Below are 24,744 nucleotides of genomic sequence, written 5' to 3'. Positions count from 1 at the left end.
TCCCAGTGGGGAGGAAACCTAAAGATAGTTTTTAGAAAATAGTTTTCTATTTCAGGAGACTTATACCATATGAATTAAGTATTTCAATGTCAGGTACATGCCAGACTTTATTTGAATGGTTTTAGTTATGCCAGGACCAGCATATCTGTCATCGATCCTTTATTGGTGAGCCTTTATTTAGAGCATAATGATGCAATTCTTAGATTCCTGTACTAGAAAGTTTCAGGACCAAATAGAATCTTGCTCAAACCTAGAAAAGTATATTAATGCACTGAAGGTGTAAAGGTTTTTTGGAGTTTAGTTTTGCATGTGTTCTGTCTTACACCATCTGTCAGAGTGTCAAGTTCTTTCCTTGCCCTTGTGGGAATACTCATTTTTATTTTATTTTACTCCAGGTGGCTGTAATTGCAGGGAACATGGAGTTAGCAGAAGTTATCAAAAACCATAGCATTGATGATGTTGGTAAGTCTGAAAGACCTGTGTTCAAGATTAACCCGTTCTCTTCCAAAGTTAATGTAAGAGTTTTGTTCTGGTGCCTGCAAGGTGATCTTATGCATTTAAGAGGATACCTCTGGCAGTGAGAGGGAGACTATCAATGACATGCAAGGTTGTTATTAAAGTAGTATAGTAGTGCGTGGCATTTTTATTGGACCACTGCTTCTGTACTACATTGTCTTCAGTTCACTATTGTTTTACAGTTCACTGTTGTTTTATCACTGTAACCCACTGTAACTCCTGCCCTCACAGTGCCCTTCAAGGAACCTCCAAAATACAACCCTAACCGTCGTATCTCAGGGGCTCCTCTGTCCCGTGCCCAGTCTGACCCAAGACTCGAGGTCTGTGCGATGACAAAGCCTCCATCCCCCTCGCCCTCCAGCAGGTCCATCCCGCCCTTCAGCTCTGCTTCATCCTTGAGTGAAACCTCCACAGGGAGTGGGTCCACATGCACACACCCAAGTGAGATGGATTCTGAGGAGTGTGTCAGTGCTGTTGGGTCAGCTAGTATTAATGCTGGTATGTTTCTTTTTTCTATTTATTTTATCTATTTATTTATCAGTTTACATTTATCTATAGATGATATAGATATTTGTATATATGCAGATAGATCTTTATATTCATTTGTAAATATTCTTTATTCAAATTCATTAGTATTAAAGAAAATAGAAAGAAGTGGAAGGTGATGGCACTGTGCTTGTAACAAGGTCAGAGGAGGGATTAAGAGAGTTAGTTACAGAGTTTGGGAAAGTATGTGATAGGAGAAAGTTGAAAGTAAATGTGGGTAAAAATAGGGTGAGGAAATGTACAAGAGTAGAGGATGGCAGTGAGTTGAAATAAGTCTAAAAGGAGAGAGGCTGGAGGGAGTGGATATCTTTAGGTATTTGGGATTGCATATGGCAGGAAAGGGAGGAGTGGAGGCAGAGGTAAATTATAGATTGAGAGCAAGTAAATGCCTTGGGGGATTAAAAAGTGTTATGAGAAAAAGATATTTGGGAAAGGATGCAAAGAGGAGATTGTATGAAGAGGTGATTGTGCCGATGGCATTGTACGGGTAGAGACTTGGAACTTAAGAGAGGCAGAGAGGAATAGTTTGAATATGTTTGAGATGAAATGTCTGAAAAGTATGATATGGGTTACTAGGTTGGATAGAGTGAGAAACAAGGAGGTGAGGAGGAGAGTGGAAGTGGAAAAGGAGATGGTAGATAGGGCTGATGAAAGATTATTGGGATCGTTTGGACACTTGGAAAGAATGAGTGATGAAAGATCAGTAAAAGATGTGTGAAAGGCAGAGGTGGGGGAAGTGAAATTAAGGGGACGACCGAGGATAAGATGGATGGATGGGGTGAAGGCGTTGAGAAATAGGGGAATGTCTCTTGAGCAAGGGAAGAAGGCAGGAGAGTGGCTGTGTATGGATGATACTGTTATGCAAGGAAGGTAAGGGCGGAGGATAGGAGTAGGGGGTGCTTATGTGTGAATGATATTTTGATGCAGCCTAAAGGGATTTCTTCCCGTCTTCTATTTTTCTGCATGAGGGAATAGAAAGGGGAGGTCACTAATTAAGTGAAGTGACCTTGCTGTGAATGTACTGTCTTGCTATATTGCTTCTGACCCAGTGCAGTGGGTGGAATGTAAGGATGACCTGTTATCCATGAGGAGCTAAGATGAGAAGGGGGAAAGGGTGGTGGATGGGAGTGGAATGAATGGAAGTGGGTACATGCCTTTGACTTGGCTACTACCTACCTTCTCAGGGGGGAAAAGCTCTTGGTATATAGATAGTATTTATTTGTTTTGTTGTTTATTTCATTCAATTAATTATGTTTTATTTATTGGTGTGTACTTATTTTACGTATTTAATGATCAAATGACCTGCTGCTGTTCTCCACTTAAAATATTTCTCCTTCCTTTTAGCCGCAGTAGAGTGCTGCGACGTTGTCAGTGACAGTTCAGGAGTGTGCACTTCGAACAGTGGGAGTGCTGAGAGTTACGATGCCACACCCACCGATGCATCCCAGTTTGATGTAGGCATGTTGGTGGTCTGTCTGCAACAGTATACGCCCCATAAGCCTGGGCACCTCGACATCAACCCTGGCGATATACTAGAAAGTAGGTATTTGTGTGTTTGGGTGGGGGACAGGGATGGCTGGGTGGAGGGTGGGTGCATGCCTCCATTTTGAGGAGGGAAAATGCCTTTTGGCATATAGATAGGTAGGTATTTGTATGTGAGTGTGCATATGTGTACACATGTGGTTCCATGTCTGTTGTGGGTGTGCGTCCATGTGCTGGGTTGGCATATAGATAGGTAGATATAAGTATTTGTATCCGAGTGTGCATATGTTCACACATGTGGTTCCATGTCTGCTGTGGGTGTGCCTCCATGTGCATCTATAGTATGAATGTAAGTGCGGGTGTGTGCATGTATTTACCTAGTTGTATTATACGGGAAGGGAGCTATGCTTGTGGTGACCCATCTTTGTATCATTCAGCATCAAGTTTTTTCATAAAATCTTGAATAGTGTTTGCACACACTGTTTCTTTATCTAAATTATTCCTGGTATCCAGCACTCTGTGTGGGAAGCTTTTTTTTTTTTTTTTCTTCTTCAAATCTCTTCTATAGTTATCCTTTTTGAGTTTCTTTTCGTGTCCTCTTGTTTTTCCTTGAATTTACCTTGAAGAGCTTCTGCCTCAAGGGGATGTTGCTCCCCCGATGGAACTCGAGGGAAGGCCACAGTGTAGCCGCCACCTTTCAGTTTGTTGTTCGTAGTCCAGCTGGTCAATAATGTAGTTGGAATTTGCTGGGCATGATGCTGTATAGCCTGGGATGCCTGGCTGATCTGGTAGGGTTGACAGGAATTTGTTAAGTTCCATTTTGAAAACTTCCGTTTTAACACCTGTAATGTTCCGTAGGTGTTTAGGTAAGTGATTGAACAGTTGGGCCCCCTTTCTTGAGATGCTGTTGTGTTGGACCGTCCTGACTTTTAGCGGGCACTCTGATGGCAGGGCCAATTGGGTGCATTTTCTTCCGATTCTATTTTCTTCTGGGGTGATATGGGTCTTTACTGGTTTAATAGGTTCTGTTTTGGGTGGAGTAATCTTGCCATCTAGGATTTTCCATGTATATATCAGATATCTCTTTAGTCTCCTTTCTATTGAGTAGAGTTCATTTTCAGCCAGTCTTTCCCAGTAATTGTGTTTGTCCACATCTTGGTGAGCTGGAGTTCTTTTGATTGTTGAGGTAAAGGTTCTCAGCAGAGCCTCCAGCTGCATGATGTGGCCTTGTTTGTATGGAGCCCAAAGTTGTGAGCAGTAGTCTATGATAGGGATGACTAGGGCTTTCCATAAGGTTAGCAGGGTTTCTGGTTCTCTGGCATGGAAGGTTCTAAGTATGTATCCCATTCATTGTCTGCATTTTGATACTGTTTTTTCTATGCATTGATCAAATGTAACATCATCCGAAAGTATAACTCCTAGATCTCTTACAAATGTTTATTGTGTGATATGGTTTCCTTTTGGATCTTTATAATAGGTTTCGTGTTTGTTCCTACTGAACTTTATAAATTCAAATTTGTCCTCATTAAATTTCATGTTATTCATTTCTGCCCATTTGTACATACATACATATACCAAGGGTTTTTCCCCCTTACTAGGGAGGTAGCCAAAAAGGAAAAGGCATAAAATCATTCCCACCCATTTGTATATTTTATTTAGGTCTTTCTTTAGGACAGGTAGAGGTTGTGTAGATCAGATCTTTGTGGTAAGACAGATATGTGAGAAAGCTATAGGAAAGGGGAAGGATGTTTTTTGGGCTTTTATGGATCTGGAAAAGGCTTATGATAGGGTAGACAGGAAGGCACTGTGGGAGGTTATGCAGATATACGGGATAGGAGGAAAGCTCCTGGGAGCTGTCAAGAGTTTTTATGAGAGTAGTAGAGCTTGTGTCAGGATTAGAAATGAAGAGAGTGAGTGGTTTGAGGTAAAGGTGGGACTTCGTCAAGGATGCGTTATGTCGCCCTGGCTGTTCAACTTATACATGGATGGGGTGGTGCGAGAGGTAAATGCAAGGGTAGTGGGCAAGGGATTGGAGATGGTTAAAGAAAATGGAGGAAAGTGGGAGGTGAGCCAGCTGTTGTTTGCGGACGACACTACGCTTGTGGCAGGATCGGAGGAGGGATTGAGGAAGTTGGTGGCAGAGTTTGGGAGAGTATGTGATAGAAGAAAGCTAAAGATAAATGTGGGTAAAAGTAAGGTGATGAGATGTACAAGGGGTGAAAGTGGCAGTAGACTGGAAGTGAGCATTAAGGGAGAGCGACTGGAGGAAGTGGATAGTTTTAGATATTTGGGTGCAAATGTGGCAGGGAAAGGTGGAGTGAAAGTGGAGGTAGAATGTAGATTGAGAGAAGCGAGTAAATGCCTTGGTGGATTAAAGAGTGTAATGAGGAATAGACATTTGGGAATGGATGCTAAGAGGAGACTGTATGAAGGAGTGATTGTGCCAACAGCACTGTATGGAGCAGAAACATGGAACATAAGAGAGGAAGAGAGGAGCTTGAATGTGTTTGAGATGAAGTGTCTGAGAAGTATGATGGGGGTTACTAGGCTAGATAGAGTGAGAAATGAGGAGGTGAGGAGGAGAACAGGGGTGGAAAAGGAGCTGGGAGATAGGGTTGATGAAAGAATATTAGGATGGTTTGGACACATGGAAAGAATGAGTGAAGAAAGACTAGTAAAAGAGGTGTGCAAGGCAGATGTGGAGGGAGTGAACATGAGGGGACGTCCTAGGATGAGGTGGATGGATGGGGTGAAGGGGGCTTTGGGGAAGAGGGGAATGTCTGTTGAGGAAGGACGGGAGAGGACAGAAGACGGGTGAATGGAGAATGGTTGTATATGGATGATGTTGTGATTGCATGAGGTAGAATGGGCGGGTGGATGGCGGGTGAGGTAGTATGTGTGAGCAAAATTTGACGCAGCCCGAAGGGATTTCTCCCCGTCCTCTCATTTTATGCAATGGGGGGACGGAGAGGGAGGGTCGCCGATTTAATGAAGCGGCCTTGCTGTGGATGTGCTGTGTCTTGTGACACTGCTTCTGACCCAGGGCAGTGGACAAGGTGCAGGGATGACCCGTCATTCAGGAGGTGCTAAGATAAGAGGGAGTGTGGAGTGTATTTAGGGATGGAATGGGTGGGAATGATTTTATGCCTTTTTCTTTTTGGCTACCCCCCTTGTAAGGGGGAAGAAGCCTTGGTATATGTATGTAGGTCTTTCTGTAGTTGGGAGCTATCTTTTTTGCTAGAGATTGTTTTGAATGCCCGAGTGTCATCTGCAAATGATAGTAGTGGGCTGGAGATATCGATGTTGATGTCGTTGATCATAATCAAGAATAGTATAGGGCCAAGGACAGTACATACATACATACATATACCAAGGCTTTTTCCCCCTTACAAGGGAGGTAGCCAAAAAAGAAAAGGCATAAAATCATTCCCACCCATTCCATCCCTGAATACACTCCACACCCCTCCACCCTCCCTCTTATCTTAGCACCTCCTAGATGATGGGTCATCCCTGCACCTTGTCCACTGCCCTGGGTCAGAAGCAGTGTGGCAAGACACAGCACATCCACAGCAAGGCTGCTTCATTAAATCGGCGACCCCCCTCTCCGTCCCCCCATGCATAAAATTAGAAGACGGGGAGGAATCTCTTCGGGCTGTGTCCAATTTTGCTCACACATATTACCTCACAGGGGTTACTAGGCTGGATAGAGTGAGAAATGAGGAGATGAGGAGGAGAACAGTGGTGGAAAGGGAACTGGGTGATAGGGTTGATGAAAGAGTATTAGGATGGTTTGGACACATGGAAAGAATGAGTGAAGAAAGCTTAGTAAAAAAAGTGTGGAAGGCAGAGGTGGAAGGAGTGAATATGAGGGGGCATCCTATGATGAGTTGAATGGATGGGGTGAAAGGGGCATTACAAAAGAGAGGAATGTCTGTGGAGGAAGGATGGGAGAGGGCAGAAGATAGGGGTGAATGGAGAGGGGTTGTGTATAGATGATGCTGTGATGCATGAGGGGGATGGGGGGGTGAGGAAGTATGTATGAGAAAAAATTTGACGCAGCCCGAAGGGATTTCTCCCCGTCTTCTCCTTTTCTGCATGAGGGGACGGAGAGGGGGTTTCGCCGAAATTATGAAGGGGCCATGCTGTGGATGTGCTATGTCTTGCAACACGGCTTCTGACCCAGGGCAGTGGACAGGATGCAGAGATGACCCGTCATCCAGGAGGTTCCAAGATAGGAGGGAGGGAGGGGGGTGGAGGGGAGTGGAATATATAGGAAATGGAATGGGTGGGAGTGGTTTCTATGCCTTTTCTTTTTGGCTACCCCCTGTGTAGCGGGAAAGAGCCTTTGGTATATGTATGTATAATTTCAGGTTCTGACGTAAGTATTAAATCCAGTCTTGTTGGTTTCTCATTGTTTCTGTATCTGGTATTTTCCTTTATCCACTGAGACATTGTGTATTCATTGGTTATATCGAGCAGAATGTTGCCCCAGATGTCTTCTCCACCCTTTACTGTCATTTCTTCCCAATATATTTCTTTTGAATTAAGATCACCCATAATTACTATATTTCCTCTTTCCTTTAGTATATCAGTCTGTTCATACTTTGTATCTTCCAACAGTTTGGAATGATCACTTTCTGTCCAGGACTGTGTTTTGAGGGGCATACACTACTACAAATTTTCTACTTTTCATGTAATTGCTTTCAACTTTTATCATGATTGATTCTACATTGTTTTTTCCTTCCGTTATCTTTGTCACATTTAAGTCTTTCCTAGTCAAAAATAATACTCCCCCACCCTGTTTTTCCTTTCTATTCTTCATCCAACAGTTATATAGACCTTGTCCCACAATGTTTGGTGGTAAAGTACTTTTTAATTTAGTTTCTACTAATCCCATTATGTCTGGTTTTTCTAATGCCAAATAGTCATTTAGTTCATTCAGTCCTGAAATCATTCCATCTATGTTGGTATAGGCTAACTTTAATTTTTTTCTTGTCTTTTTTTTCTCTGCTTTGTTTCCTTTTTCCTGATATCCATTTTCTCAGCCTCAGGTCCACCATTTTCCAATTTTATTTTTTTTATTCTTTTCAGTCTCAGTTCTTTTTTCTTTTGCTTCATTTCTAAGTTCCTTTTCGTTTTTCGTTTTTTTTTTTTTTTTTATTGCTCATTTCTTTTTTTTATCCATACATTTTTGTGCTGTTCACTGTTTGCTAGTTTTGTTGTTCTAGGTAGTACGTCCTCTGCAATTATATGTGACTTAAGTTTTACTTTTAGTGGTCTATATTGTTTTTCTTTTGAGTATCTATCTCTTCTGTATGTTTGATTTATTTATCTAAACTTTGTCCCTCCTCTTGAATTTCTTTCAGAATTTCCTTAGCGATCTCTTTTTCCAATTTTTCTCTCTGATATCTAGGAACACCATGCTTTTCTTTAATACCATAGATTACAATGCATCTTTTTTGTCCACCGTGTCCCTAACCAAATTGCCTTTCTCTTTAATCACTAGAATTACTGTTTCCTTAGCATTCTCCTTGACCTGCTGCTCCACTATTTCTTTAAAAGATAACTTTTGACTTTCCTGTTCTACTTTCCACTGTTTCTTTATTTCTTGGAAGTCATTTTCTTTGATCTTTTCTTCCACTTTCTCAGTCACTGCCTGCATTTGATCCATCATCTCTTTCTTTAATGCCTCATTCCTATTCATATCTTCAGTTTTCAATCTTTCATTTTCTCTCTATATCCTATTTAGTTCCATTATCAACTCATCTATTTCCCTGTTATTTTCCTCATTGGCCTCTCTTAATAGGGCTACTTCTTTGTACACTCAAACCTCGTTTATCTGGCCTTCACATATCTGGATTTCGGTTTATGCGGACGTTTTGAAGCAGCTGGGCAGCTAAATATTATTTTCGAAAATAATATTTAGCTGCCCGAAAAAACAAAAAACTGCCATGTACGTGAGGCGAATGATACCAAGTTACAGTATTTTGAAATGTAAACACCAGATGGCGCGCGGCGGGGTATATAGATGACACTAGTCGCGGGGTGAAAGCCATACAACACCTATTTACAGTACACTTCTATACAGTACTACGAATACACCTGTGTCATCATGCCTAATAAAGTCCCGCTCACCTGAGTGAAGATGCCCTTGTGAGCAGTGATGGCAGAATTCGTGTGATATTTTCGCACCTAATACCACATAAGCGATACAGCCAATGGACCAGGGCATCATTTCAGCTGTGAAAAGACCATACACAGCCCGTTACCTGGAGGAGGTCCTTGTGATTCACCAGGAAGAAGGAAAAGAAGATAATAGGGGAGAAAAAACACTGCAGAATATCAAAGCATACACCATCAGGTCTGCTTTATATAATTTCAAATACGCCTGGGATTCATTGAAGCCATCGACACTGTCCAACTGCTGGAAAAAAGTACTGAAAGACACAGAAATTGTGGCCGACTTTGAAGGAATCGAGGCTGAAGACATGTACAAGATGCTACAAAATGGTGGCGACACCGGACCAAATGTTGATGATGCGCGTGAGTGGCTGGAGGAGCAAGATGAAGTTCAGGGACACCATGAAATGAACAACGACGAAATCATTGCCTCTATAACCGGTGAAGGGGAGGACAGCAGCGGTGAAGAAGAGCCGAATGTGAACGTGAAGAAAGTTAGGCTTTCTCAACTCCGCTCATACATCGATGCCTTACTTGATTATACGACTTACAGCACCATCCCTGAAACTGCCTCACATTATGGATCTCTGAGAATGTTGAGGGAATTGATCATCAAGAAGCAGTACCAGGCAGGTCGTCAAGGAAAAATAACGAGTTTTTTCACTCCTGCACCACCAGCTCAAGTCTGTGAACCTGGCCCATCACAAGATGCAAGTACCCCACCACCAGATTTTGAGGGATTTTCATCAGATGAAAACAAGTAAAGACCACTCACTTCAACTTCAAACCAATGTGTTGTGTTCCACTATGTGTTAAGGTTAGTTGAAGGGTGAATTTGGGTTTATAACTTTGTATTTTGGACTAAAATAAATACATTTTTAGTATCCGGATATTTTCATTATCTGGACAGGTATCTGCACCAATTAATGCGGAAAAACAAGGTTTGAGTGTATATACATTTGCATTCACTTTTAAGTTTATTTCATCTAACATGTCGTTGATTTCCCTATTTCTTATTATGTTTTTAAACCTGGGTTCTCTTTCCATATTCATCCCTCGATACATATTATTATCCCTATCAAATCCCAAAAATACATTTCTTTCTAACTTTTGGTATGTCTTTGGTGTTTCGTTGAGGCACGTCCTTTTTAGGATAACCCCAAGCGGCAACTCAACTCTACTTACGTCTAGGCATCCTTTTGCTGGTTCCCTGTCTCTATGTCCTTCGTTTTTTCCTTCCATTTTCTAGTAACTGATTGTGTATGTGTGGGTGGGTGTGTGGGTGGCTGTGAATGGTTCTGGATTATACCATTTTTAGACAATAAATGTATGGGGATACCTAAAGAAACATAAGTTTCTTCGTATAATTCATATGGTTCTTAACACAAATGTGTAGTGGTTATGTATAGTGCATCTAACCTCTACAGTCACAGGAAGCACAGACACGGGGTACCTGGAAGGCTGCCTGAAGGGCGTCACTGGGGTGTTCCCTCCCCACTGCGTGCAGGAGGTCCGGCTCAGGAACCCACAGGCTGTCCGGGAATCGCTGATAGCACCACAAGTATCCCGGGTGCAGGGACGGCGGGAAATGACACTGCAGCAGTATGGGACAGCACCCAGGATCAGGAAACTGTAAGTTCTCCACTCCTATTTTTTCCAGTTTTTGTTTAATTTTCCTTGCATTATTTTCCCTTGATATTCTTATACATATTAGCAGAGATAAGGGAGTTAGCCAAAAACAGGCATAAAAACCACTCCCACCCATTCCAACCCTATCACACTCCACTCCCCTAAACCCTCTTCCCTCCCTCTCATCTTGGCACCTCCTGGATGACAGGTCATCCCTGCATCTTTTCCACTGCCCTGGGTCAGAAGCAGTGTCACAAAACACAGCACATTGACAGTAAGGCTGCTTCATTAAATCAGCAACCCCCCCCTCTCCGTCCCCTCGTGCAGAAAAAGAGAAGACGGGGAGAAATCCCTTCGGGCTGCATCAAATTTTTCTTGCACATACTCCCTCACCCCCCATCCCCCATCCATTCCACCTCATACATCACAACATCATCCATATACAACCATTCTCCATTCACCCCTGTCTTCTGTCCTCTCCCGTTCTTCCTCAACAGATATTCCCCTCTTCCCCAATGCCCCTTTTACCCCATCCATCCATTTCATCCCAGGTCGCCCCCTCATGCTCACTCCTTCCACACCTGTTTCACTAGTCATTCTTCACTCATTCTTCCCATGTGTCCAATCCATCCAAATACTCTTTCATCCACTGTATCTCCCAACTCCCTTTCCAGCCCTGTTCTCCTCCTCACCTCCTCATATCTCACTCTATCCAGCCTAGTAACCCCTATCATACTTCTCAGACACCTCATCTCAAACACATTCAAACTCCTTCTCTCTTCCTCTCTCATGTTCCATGTTTCTTCCCCATACAGTGCTGTTGGTACAATCACTCCTTCATACAATCTCCTCTTAGCATCCATTCCCAAATGTCTATTTTTCATTAGCACTTTTTAATCCACCAAGGCATTTACTCGCTTCTCTCAATTTACATTCTACCTCCACCTCCACTCCTCCCTTTCCTGCCATGTTCACACCCAAGTATCTAAAATTATTCACCTCCTCCAGTCTCTCTCCCTTAATACTCACTTCCAGTCTGCTGCCACTTTCACCCCTTGCGTATCTCAAAACCTTTTACCCACATTTATCTTCAACTTCCTTCTTTCACACACTTTCCCAAACTCTGTCACTAACTTCCTCAATCCCTCCTCTGATCCTGCAACAAGTGCCATGTCATCTGGCTTATCTCCCACTTTTCTCCATTTTCTTTAACCATCTCCAATACCTGACCCACCAAACTTGCATTCACCTCTCGCACCACCCCATCCATGTATAGATTGAACAGCCAAAGTGACATAACACATCCCTGACAAAGTCCCACCTATACCTCAAACCACTCACTCTCTCCATTTTTAATACTGACACACTCTCTACTATCATAAAAACTCTTGACAGCTCCTAGAAGCTTTCCTCCTATCCCATATATCTGCAATACCTCCCATGGTGCCTTCCTGTCTACCCTGTCATAAGCCTTTTCCAAATCCATAAAAGCCCAAAAAACATCCTTACCTTTTCCTATAGCTTTGTCACATATCTGTCTTACCACAAAAATCTGATCTACACAACCTCTACCTGTCCTAAACCCACACTGTTCCTCACCAATTACTCCCTCTGTTCCTCTCCTAATCCTCTCAATCAAGACCCTCCCATAAGCCTTCCCAACTACACTTATTAAGCTAATCCCTCTGAAACTACTACACTCACACTTGTCCCCTTTTCCCTTGTAAAGTGGAACTATGCAGGCACTCCTCCAGTTCTCTGGCACTCCACCCTCTTTTAAACAAACATTAAATAACTTCACCAGCCAGTCCACCATCACTGTACCTCCTTTTTTCAGACATTCTGCATGACATCCATCCAGACCAGGTGCCTTACCTGCTCTCATCATCTTAACAACTGCCTTCATTACATCCTTCCTTATTTTTCCTCCATTTTCCCTACTCATCATGGTCATTTTCTTTGCACTTCCCACTGCAACTACCTCTCCCTCCCTATCCTCCTTCACATGTAGGAACTCCCTAAAGTACTCTGCCCATTTTCCTCCTCCTGCCTTCTCTTCCATTATCATCTCTCCATCTGCACCTTTTACCTTTTCTTCTTTACTTGATTCACCTCCTCTTCCTAACTTAATTTGTTTCCAAAACATCTTTTTATTACTTTCAAAATTTTGTCATACTCTTACCCCACTTCATATCTGCTCTCCTCTTTGCCTCCTTTATCTTATGCTTTTCTTCTCTTCTCTTTTCTTTGTACCTCTCATATGTTTCCCTTGTCTTGATTTGTAACCAGTCTGTGAAAGCTCCCTTCTTCTCTTCTACAACCTTCTTTGTTTCCTCATCCCACCACTCTCTACCCTTCCTTCTATTTCCTCCTGTCCTTGTTCCACACACCATCTTTGCACACCTTGTGACTCCCTCCGTGAACCATCCCCATTCCTCCTCCACTCCTAGTTCTACTCTATCCTTCACTCTCTCCCACTCCTCTCTCAGTTTCTTCTTATGCTCCTTCTCCTTTTCTTTCTCATTTAAGCAATTTACTCTAAGCACCTCCCTACTTTTTGTCCTTTTCCTCTTTCTCCATCTGTCCTCCACTTTCAACTTACCTTTCACCAGAAAGTGATCTGATATTCCCTCACTCTCTCCCCTTAGAACATGTACATCCTTAATTCTTCCTATTATACACCTATCTACCAGTACATAGTCCATTAATGCTCTATCTACCACCCTTCCATCCACCACCCTCTCCCATATGTACTTATGCTTGACTTTCTTCCTAAACACTGTATTTGCTATTATCAACTCCTTAGACACATCACCATCAACTGCATGCTACTTTGTCACAATAACATGCAGCCAGTACCCCCTTATAAGGAGGAAAAAACCCTTTGTTATATGTATGTATGTATGTACTAGCAGAGATTATTATAAGAGAAGGGGGGGAGATAACCAATTTTTTTTTAGGGGGGGTCACAGTAATGAAATAATAATAAAAATATTATCATGTGTGGTGAAGCAACCCTGCACCACCCTCCTTCATAATCATTCCTTTTAGACATGTGCAAAGCATTATCAGAGAGATGCATTTAATTAAATTCTTGCACATGCAAAACCCTAATACCTCTTTGTTCCCCCGTGAAGAGCAAACGAACCACGAACAGTGGTACTCCACAGAGGCAAGAAAGGTTTTGGCTTCGTACTAAGGGGTGCCAAGGCCACCTCACCACTCATGGAGCGCCCCGGAGACCGAGGACCTGCTCTTCAGTACCTCGACGATGTGGACCCTGGAGGTGTCGCCGACCTTGCAGGGCTTAAAAGAGGCGACTACCTCCTGAAGGTGAGTCAGCCAATCTGGGAAGAAGTTTTCTAGAACACTTGTCTTTTTCTTTCTTTTCTTATCTTCCTGGAATTACTGGTTGAATATCATTCTGTTTATGGGTTTCGCGGATATTTCCATGGGAAATTTATTCGACCTTGTCATTCACCCGTGATATCCTTAAGGACAGAAGTGGCACAGTGCCGTGTGAGCTTCAAAATATGGTTAATTTTGTTCACTGGCACTAAATTACAGGTGGCACTTAACATAGATGCAGACCAATGCTTACTAGAACCTTTCATCCATGTAAAATAAATCTGTTTTTAGCCTTGTAGACTGTAGCTATAGATGTCTGAATTAGAGGTAATCCTTATGTAATAGTAGAGTTCTTTGTGTTTCGATAAAAGTCAATTGCTTGTAACTAAAAGTGTTCATGTGACCACCTAAAACCTACTTTGGAGAAATAAATCTAATGTTTGATGCCCAACTACAGGAATAATATTGAAGTTAATGTGAAAAGTTATTAGATGATTTGTTTTAACTTAAATTAGATCAGTTTTGAACTAAATCTTTGTACTATTAAAAAACAAAGACTACTACTAGTTTTGAGACTAAACTAGAGAAGAAGCCTTAAAATCTGTGTTCATAAGTTAAAGAGAAATCAGACATAATAACTTGTAATTAGAATGGGTGGCATAAACCACCAAAAGGCGATGCTGAATGACAGTTGATATTGATTTGGCAGAAACTTCTCAGAAAATCCAGAAACCCTCATTGTCGATGCTCTTGACAGTTTCCATTAATATTTCTTCCATCACTAAATGTCTTCATTGTTCTTCCTCCTATTGACACTTTCTAAAGGGCCTCTCAAACAGTCTCGTGAGTACCCAATGGTTTGTTTGTATTCCTTACCCATCAGGGCACAGTTGCAGATGTGATGTGTCCCCAGATAATCTCTGCCATAAGATCCATTTCACCATATCTTTCAGTCACGGAATTTTCTCTGTGGTTCTCATTGTTGCACTTAAAATCTGTGGGAGGTCGCTGGCACCTTCTGAAATGTACTGTGATAAAAAGAAAAAGAAAGAAGTTCATGTATTTTTATGATATAACATTCTCCTTCACCCATCCTCCCTCCCTTCACCCTGAGTGATTGGTTTCTCAGTCCAACTTTGACGCAACATAAAAAAGTCAACATCTGCCATCTAAGGGAGGAACTCTCCATTCTGTAACCCAACTCCCCAAATACTAATTATTTTAACCAAAACCAGTGATGGTCCTTGGGCTTCTCTCCTCACTCTCTCTTCTCGTTCTCCCCCCATCTTCTCCCCAACAGATCAATGGCGAGGATGTCTCACAGGCGTCCCATGAGCACGTCGTGACCCTCATCCGAAAGTCGGGCGACTTGGTGCAGATGACAGTCATGTCCCCTGTGGCCTCGAGCTTCACGGCTAACAAACCCCCAACTGGAAACTTGGGTACCGTCAGGCGTGGGTGTCAGACTCTTCCAAGAAAACTCCACGCAGGTAGTTGCATGTGAATCCCAAACCACCATCCTCTTCCTCACCAAACCACCCCCCCCCTTTCCCACTTGCCCAATCCCACTATTCCTCAACCTCATCCTCATGGCCGACTCTTGGTGCCCACTGCCACACGAAGGCGAGAGCCTCATCCTCGACAATCTCAAGGACCATGCCAATAGATATAATACTTCATTCTGTCCAGCTTCTTTTTTGTGACATTTCCCATTTTTCCTTTCCTTAGCCACATCATTATGTTTGATCTCTAAATGGGGGATACCCACTGATATCACCTGAATAATAAAAACTTGTTTATACTCAGTTGCCTAAAAGAATTGTTTATTCAAGTCTGGAAACAGCTGTAATGAATAGTAGCTTTGACTCATGTCAGCTGCAACCATTGCTTCATTCAAAGCTGTTTGCCATTGGTAACTGTTACTCAAAGAAAATCTATCATATGTAACCATTAGTTTTTATTAATTTGCCTGTCATCTGTAACCATTACTTTTCAAAATAGTTTGTCATCTGTAACCATTACTTTTTTAAACTGTCATTTGCAAAAGTTACTTTTATAAACTGTCATCTATAACCATTACTTTTTGAAATTGTTTGTTGTCTGTAACCATTACTTTTTAAAAACAAAATAGAAAATCTCGTCTGTATCATCAAGGTTGTCTCAACTCTGAATCGGTGCTTCACTTGAGTCTGTCATCAGTAATTGTTATTTAAGTGGTGTCTACCATAACTATAATTCCTTATTTGATTTTCATGTGATGTTTGTAATTTATAACAAACCCCTTAGAACTGATTCCTCCAATAATTCCCCAACGAAGAGAACTTTTTACTTTTCACTTATTTTTTTTCATTCTCCATTCTCATTTATTCTTGGGCATTCCTATTGCTCATTATTCTTGTTCTGGTTGATCTCTCTCCTCAGTCTCCCATCTGCTTGTTCTATGTCGCCAACTAGTGTTCACTTGTTCTCTTTGGCTGAACTTTTTTTTTCTTTTTGAGGAGACAACTTGCTCTTTGCCTCAGTTTGCTCTTTTGCCTCAATTTACTCTTTTATCTTACTCTTTTGATCCAATTCGCTTGACTTTGTCCCAGTACATTCTCCTTTGCCTAACTTGCTCTATTTTACTCCTCTTTCCTTTGCCTAATTTTTTCCAACTCTCTCTTTTTCATTCCTGTACTTTTTGCTCTTTTCTGTACTTTCTTCTTCATTTCTGTATTTGTTTCCTATCACATTCTTTTATTGCTTCTATGTTTTCTCACTCCTTCACTCTCAATCAACCATATCAGTCACTCAACCTTATCAGTCACTTGAGCCTTCATTTCACTCCTGCTCTCATTATAAACTCTTGTCGTTCTTGTCCTATTTCTATTATCTATTTATCTTTAGCTATTCTTGTGCAATTCTACTTTTTTTTATCAGCTGTGATGTTTTGTATCTTATGTTCATTTTAACTCGTTCATCCAGGCTATGGTACACATGTTTGCCTCCACTATTCTTTTGTCCAAACTCAATATCAAATACACATTCACAGACACACACTTTCTCTCTCTTCCTCTCTCTCTATCTCTCTCTCTCTCTCTCTCTATATATATATATATATATATACCGAGTTAAACACCACAGCATTGTCACAATTATTTATCTTTTTCCTAATATTTTCAATTCTCCTCAGTATAGTTCTGACTTTGGGAGGGTGATCGAAAACCAACTGTCCAAAGTTATCCATTTTAATAACATATTCGACGTTTCGACTTCAAGGAGTCATTTTCAAAATAATTACATTTATCACAACACAATTACACAGAACACAGAACAACTAAATTTTACGGACTGAACAGGGTGACGTCTTTCCATATACATGGAAAGGCTTACAGTGGTGTGTGGCTTGATGACCTGACCCTAGCAGATCACCTCAGGGGAGGGGGAGGGGGAGGAGTAGGGGGGTCGGAACTATAGTGAGGGGGAATTGAAAATATTAGGAAGAAGATAAATAATTGTGATAATGCTGTGGTGTTTAACTCAGTGTGTATCAAGGAGAACCTGTGCCCTAAGTGTATGATATATATTTATATATGTATATATATATATATATATATATATATATGTATTTGTACAACACTGAATGGGTCCCAATGATTAGAGATACATTTTAACAACCACTTTGCACTTTAATTCTAAACCATAAAGGCCGACATGCAGAAATTGAAATATGGTACTGCCAAGGACTCGAACCCCAGCATCCTCATGACAAGTGTGGTAGTGACTTACCAACTAGGCTATCAAGAGAGATATGAATTGAGAAAAAAAATTCTTATATATTTGTATGCTTCAGTTATATACACATACATGAAATTTTTGTGTTCAACCCATCTCCACTATGATAGTACAATGGGAAGTATACAAATGCAGGAAAGTATTTGTACAACACTGAATGGGTCATAGTGATTAGAGATACATTTTAACAACAACAATGCACTTTAATTCTAAGCCATCAAGGCCGACATGCAGAAATTGAATTGTGGTACTGCCAAGGACTCGAACCCCAGCATCCTCATGACAAGTGTGGTAGTGACTTACCAACTAGGCTATCAAGAGATATATAAATTGAGTGCAATTTTTCTTATATATTTGTATGCTTGAGTTACATACACATACATGAAATTTTTGCGTTTAACCCATCTCCACTATGATAGTACAATTGGAAGTATACAAATACAGGAAAGTATTTGTACAACACTGAATGGGCCCCAGTGATTAGAGATACATTTTAACAACCACAATGAACTTTAATTCTAAGCCAACAAGGCCGACATGCAGAAATTGAAATGTGGTACTGCCAAGGACTCAAACCCCAGCATCCTCATGACAAGTGCAGTAGTGACTTACCAACTAGGCTATCAAGAGAGATATAAATTGAGAAAAAAAATTCTTATATATTTGTATGCTTGAGTTACATACACATGAATTTTTTTCGTGTTCAACCCATCTCCACTATGATAGTACAATGGGAAGTATACAAATGCGGGAAATTATTAGTTGTGGATAATATTATGACTTACGACAGATTTCCCATCTCTTTTAATATGAAATGTTGATGGTGTAAGATAATCTAGGTGACCGTCCCACCGAGTTAATACTGGGATACTCTGTGTGAACTTGTATACAACTTTCAACACTACAAAACTACGTACCTGTGAACGGCAGGGAACTCATCAAACCCTGAAACATACGATGGCATCACAAAGAATCATGTATCTTTATGAATATGTAGTTATTTAAATTATTCATATTGGTTTGGATATTTCATGTAACCCAATTTATGACTTACCGTGGCCTTGGGGCCACTTGGTGTCTTCTCCGTCTTGAGTATTGGTTCTGGTGCATTACCCATCTATAGTTCCCATGCATGGGGATTATATAATATATGTATTGTGCAACATTTTCACTTCAGTTAATGTGAAGTTGTACTTCCCATAGACCCTTGGCAATGAGAGGTTACACTGTCAACATTTCGTATTAAAAGAGATGGGAAATCTGTCGGAAGTCATAATATTCTCCACATTAGTACAGTACAACACTGAATGGGTCCCAGTGATTAGAGATACATTTTAACAACCACAATCCACTTTAATTCTAAGCCATCAAGACTGACATGTAGAAATTGAAATGCGGTACTGCCAAGGACAGGTCATCCCACTGGCTGTCTGGGGATTCCCATTCCTGTACCATGTATATGTTTCCAAATTGTATTTATTATCACTTTACTTGCCTTCGAAGGCAGTAAGTACATAAGAAAATATGTATATATATATATATATATATATATATATATATATATGTGCATATATATATGTATGTACATTTTTTGCTGGTAACCACTAAGGAAATCAAAAGAAAACAGTAATTCCCCAGCGCTTTCGTGTAATTCACATCTTCAGGGGAATACGTATTCCCCTGAAGATGTGAAATACACGAAAGCGCTTGGGAATTACTGTTTTCTTCCGATTCCCTTAGTGGTTACCAGCAAAATTTGTGGATCACGTGTTTTTTTAGTGATCTTTCCGCATGTATGTACATATGTGAACATATGTACATATATATATATATATATATACATACATACATACATACATATATGTACAACACTGAATAAGCCCCAGTGATCAGAGATATATTTTTATCAACCACAATACACTCTCTCGATGGTGTATTGGTCTAGTCACTCGGCACTGGTAACGTTCTCGCCGCATGAGGTTCGAGTCCTTGGGCGTACTGCATTTCAATTGCTGCACGCACCTAGATGGCTCAGAATTAAAGTGCATTATGGTTGATAAATATATATATGTGTGTGGAAAAACCACCAAGGAAAAAGATAAACTGATGACCAAGCACTTTCGTCTATTCAGACATCCTCAGACATGAATAGACAAAAGTGCTTGGTCATCATTTTATCTTTTTCCTTGGTGGTTTTTCCGCATATTTAGAATCAAGAGTTTGTGATTTCTCATGCAATATGTACATATATATATATATATAATATATATATATATATATATACCGTATAATATATATATATATATATGTGCATATGTTTGTATATATAGATATATATATGTGCATATGTTTGTATATATAGATATATATATGTGCATATGTTTGTATATATAGATACATATATATGTATATACATATGTATATATATATACATATATGTATTCGTAAATAGCTGGAGTCCAGGAACCATTATTATGGGAGAAAGCATACGCTGGACTCGACGCTCGTCAATTTATTCCGACGTTTCGAACCCTGTCCGGGGTTCGTCTTCAGGGTAATACAGTGGTAGCAATGGAAATGTACATAAATAAGGGGAATTTGGTACACTGGGACAGGTCTCCACAGTAACCGTTACAATCCGACGCAGTTAAACCAAATCAAAAACACAAATGAGAAACAAATATAAATAAAACTATAAAATAACAGGTGCAATACTTCCTTGAAAACTTTCACCGAGTTTACCATAGAAAAATATGTATATCTATATATAAAGAAAATATAGTGAAAGTTGTAAGGATTCACCCCGCTACCGATGGGTCGCACCACTGTGCACTCCCGTGGAACAAATGTCCCGCGTAGCATGTATATCACGAATAAAAGAAATTGGAACAAGAACACAAAATCCATCAATATCATAAACATACAAAAAGGAAGAGTACACATTGAAATAAATAAGAAAAGCAGTATGAAAAAATGCCCCCCAAGATTGGGCATAAAGGCTGTACGACGTGGCATGCCACAACGGTACGCGGAACAAAAGTCATGTAACGCATGCCACCACCGTTAGTAAATTTCATAAATAAATAAAATTACATACATAAAAATGAAAATAAAATGGAATGATACAAAACACATCAAGAAACACACTACCGTCATGTCGAAACAAAAACAAATAAAACACACAACATAAACATATTAAGAAGTAAGCTTCTTCTCCAGCCTATCCTTCGCCCCCTTATAAATTGGGTTTAAAGTGATGCACCTATTGACACTATTATCATCACTTGACCAAGCTTCCAAGAATAACCTGGTGCTTTTTCCACTACCTCCGTATTTCACTTCCGCGTTTTGCCAGTCCATTTCGTGTCCCGTTTCCTCGCAGTGTCTTGAGACGGCCGAACTCATGTCCTTTCTACTAACAGCCCTCTGGTGTTCTATGTGTACTCTTCCTTTTTGTATGTTTATGATATTGATGGATTTTGTGTTCTTGTTCCAATTTCTTTTATTCGTGATATACATGCTACGCGGGACATTTGTTCCACGGGAGTGCACAGTGGTGCGACCCATCGGTAGCGGGGTGAATCCTTACAACTTTCACTATATTTTCTTTATATATAGATATACATATTTTTCTATGGTAAACTCGGTGAAAGTTTTCAAGGAAGTATTGCACCTGTTATTTTATAGTTTTATTTATATTTGTTTCTCATTTGTGTTTTTGATTTGGTTTAACTGCGTCGGATTGTAACGGTTACTGTGGAGACCTGTCCCAGTGTACCAAATTCCCCTTATTTATGTACATTTCCATTGCTACCACTGTATTACCCTGAAGACGAACCCCGGACAGGGTTCGAAACGTCGGAATAAATTGACGAGCGTCGAGTCCAGCGTATGCTTTCTCCCATAATATATATATATATATATATGTATATATATATATATATGTGATTATATATATATATATATATATATGTGTGTGTGTGTGTGCATATATTTATATAATGTATGTATACAGACGCTCCTCAACTTACACATAACATTGTAAAATAATAACATTAATTTCAAATAAATTCAAGCAACATAAATTGAGATGGGGGAGGAGGAGGAGGAGGCAAGGCACGTTCAGTCTGTCGTTTGTGCCATGTAAACAATGGACGCAGCGTCATGCGTAAGTATCGTTTGAACTACGGAGCGTGCGCTAAACTAAAAAATTCAGTCAATTTTTTTTTTTTTTTTTTTTTTTTTTTTTTTTTTTTTTTTTTTTTTTACAGTCAGTTCAAACGTAAAATCGAAAAAACGTAAAACGAATGAACGTAAGTAGAGGAGCGTCTATATTTATATGTATATATATACACATATACATATATATATATATATATATATATAATCATGAAGAACCCACAGTCGAAATAAAAGGAAACTTTAGAAGAAAGCGTAACTTCTATATTTCTGCTAATAGCTATAGCCCTCTTCAGGAAAGCTATTAGCCGAAATATAGAAGTTACACTTTCTTCTAAAGTTTCCTTTTATTCCGACTGTGGGTTCTTCCTGATTATACTTACAAATGTGCTACAACATTTTGTATAAGTAATATATATATATATATATATATATATATATATATACAGACTCTCCTCAACTTACGTTTTAGTTACGTTCCGAAAGGCCGAACGTAACGTGAAAATGAACGTAAGTTGTTACTGTACATTCCAGTAATGTATGACCGTTCATACTGTACTATACATCCATAAATTCTATTACCGTATCTTATAAAACACCCCTAAATCATTAATTATAAACATAACATTGTAAAATAATAACATTAATTTCAAATAAATTCAAACAACATAAAGTGAGATGGTGGAGGAGGAGGGTGAGGAGGAGGAGGCAAGGCACGTTCAGTCTGTCGTTTGTGCCATGTAAACAATGGACGCAGCGTCATGCGTAAGTATCGTTTGAACGTCTCGTACTACGGAGAGCACGCTAAACTAAAAAATTCACTCGATTTTTTTTTTTTTTTTTTCTAACAATTTTTTTTTCTACAGTCAGTTCAAACGTAAAATCGAAAAAACGTAAAACGAATGAACGTAAGTAGAGGAGCGTCTGTATATATACATATATATATATATATATACAGTATAAGCTCTTTTAACTGGCACGAGTGGGACCAAAGACGTGCCGGAAAGGGGAAATCCCAGTTACGAGAAGGAATATTGAAAAAATACATTTATTGCCTTTATTCATAGAGTACTTAAATAAAATTTATTCAATGGCTTCACTTTTGTTGTTTATTTACCAGTATATTCATATTTATTTATCTTTATTTTCATGAAATCACGTATGTCTTTGTTTAGAATGTTTGTCTCTCTGCATTAAAAATTCATTTTGAAGACAGTGAAGAGACATCACGTCGTGAGTCCCCATGTAGGTGCACTGCTCCACAAACTTGATAAATGTTGCCAATCCTTTAGCGGCATCCTTCCACGTTACTCTTGGCTCTGGGTCATCTTCCTCTTCACTATCAGCCTCTGTTTCCTTACCATGCTTCTCCTCAATCACTGCCTGAATGATTTCGTCGTCAGTTAGTGTGGGGGTGATAGCTTGGTCATTGTCGACCTCCATCCACTCCTGAAGAGCTTCATCAGTGACGCTAAGCTTAGCACTACCACGCATATCCTTCAACTCAGCCATCACTGCCTTCCTTTGCTGTCGGTATGTGTTTGTGTGTTGAGAGAGTTGCTAATAGACAGTCGCACGCTTAACATCAGGCGTCTTATTACAGTGGGCACTGGGCCTGACGGAGCGGCGGGATTTGTGGGAGATGGCGGGAAAGATGCGCGCTACCTCTGGCGGCGGCGGGAGTGGCGCGGGAATTTTAAATTTTATTTTTTCGAATTTTTACATTTTTATACAAAATTGTTATTTCCTTGTGAATAATATGCCGGTTATAAGAAGGAGACGAATACGAGAATAACGGATAAAAGATCTTTTACTGTATATATATGTATGTATATATATATATATATATATATATATATATGTATATATATATATATATAATACATATATATACACACATATACATACACAGTGTTTCAGAAGAAAGTCAAGCATAAGTACACATGGGAGAGGGTGGTGGATGGAAGGGTGGTAGATAGAGTGTTGATGGATTATGTAGTGGTAAATAGGACTATGATGTACATGTGCTAAGGGGAGAGGGTGGGGGAATATCAAATAATTTTTTGGTGGAAGGGACAAAAGGTAGGTAGGTGCTTAGAGTGAACTCTTTAAATGAAAAGGAAAAGGAGAAGGAGTACAAGAAGAAGCTGAAGGAGGAGTGGGAGGGAGTGAAGGATAGAGTAGAGCTAGGTGTGGAGAAGGAATGGGGATGGTTCAAGGAGGGAGTCACAAAGTGTGCAAGGATGGTATGTGGAACAAGAAGGACAGGAGGAAATAGAAGGAAGGGTAGTGAATGGTGGGATGAGGAAACAAAGAAGGTTGTAGAAGAGATGAACTGAGCTTTCACAGATTGGTTACAAAATAGGACGAGGGAGTCATATGAGAAGTTCAAAGAAAAGAAAAGAGAAGTAAAGGTAAAGGAGGCAAAGAGGAGAGCAGATGTGAAGTGGGGTAAGAGTATGACAGAAAATTTTGAAAGTAATAAAAAGATGTTTTGAAAAGAAATTAAGAGAGGAAGAGGAGGTGAATCAAGTAGAGAAGAAAAGGTAAAAGGTGCAGATGGAGAGATGATAATGGAAGAGAAGGCAGTAAGGGGAAGATGGGCAGAATATTTTAGGGAGTTGCTAAATGTAAAGGAGGATAGGGAAGGAAAGATAGTTGCAGTGGGAAATGCTAAGAAAATGAGAGTGATGAGTGAGGAAAATGGAGGAGAAATAAGAAAGGATATAGTGAAGGCAGTTGTTAAGATGATGAAAGCAGGTAAGGCACCTGGTCTGGATGGATGCCATGCAGAATGTCTAAAAAAAGGAGGTACAGTGATGGTGGACTGGTTGGTGAGGTTATTTAATGTTTGCTGGAGAGAGGGTAGAGTGCCGGAGGACTGGAGGAGTGCCTGTATAGTTTCACTTTACAAGGGAAAAGGGGACAAGTGTGAATGTAGTAGTTTCAGAGGGATTAGCTTGTTAAGTGTAGTTGGGAAGGCTTATGGGAGGATCTTGATTGAGAGGATTAGGAGAGGAACAGAGGAAGTAATTGGTGAGGAACAGTGTGGATTTAGGACGGGTAGAGGTTGTGTAGATCAGATCTTTG

The 24,744-nt window shown here is 40.1% G+C and overlaps 1 protein-coding gene across 1 annotated transcript in view; it reads left to right on the top strand.

The window, feature by feature from the left end:
* The window catches only part of Prosap (SH3 and multiple ankyrin repeat domains prosap), a 111,197-nt gene that overhangs the window by 30,398 nt on the left and 56,055 nt on the right, over nt 1-24,744 (top strand). The window contains exons 7-12 of the mRNA XM_076193142.1: nt 396-462; nt 748-1,014; nt 2,407-2,601; nt 10,152-10,356; nt 13,491-13,686; nt 15,002-15,191. Of these exons, the coding sequence (XP_076049257.1) occupies nt 396-462; nt 748-1,014; nt 2,407-2,601; nt 10,152-10,356; nt 13,491-13,686; nt 15,002-15,191 (1,120 nt within the window). The remainder of the gene's footprint in view (nt 1-395; nt 463-747; nt 1,015-2,406; nt 2,602-10,151; nt 10,357-13,490; nt 13,687-15,001; nt 15,192-24,744) is intronic.

Source organism: Oratosquilla oratoria, chromosome 11 (assembly GCF_046742065.1).
Source record: "Oratosquilla oratoria isolate Oo_2021 chromosome 11, ASM4674206v1, whole genome shotgun sequence".
Taxonomy (NCBI): Eukaryota; Metazoa; Arthropoda; class Malacostraca; order Stomatopoda; family Squillidae; genus Oratosquilla; species Oratosquilla oratoria.
Note: the sequence above shows the minus strand (reverse complement) of the source record. Positions and strands in the feature narration are given on the sequence as shown.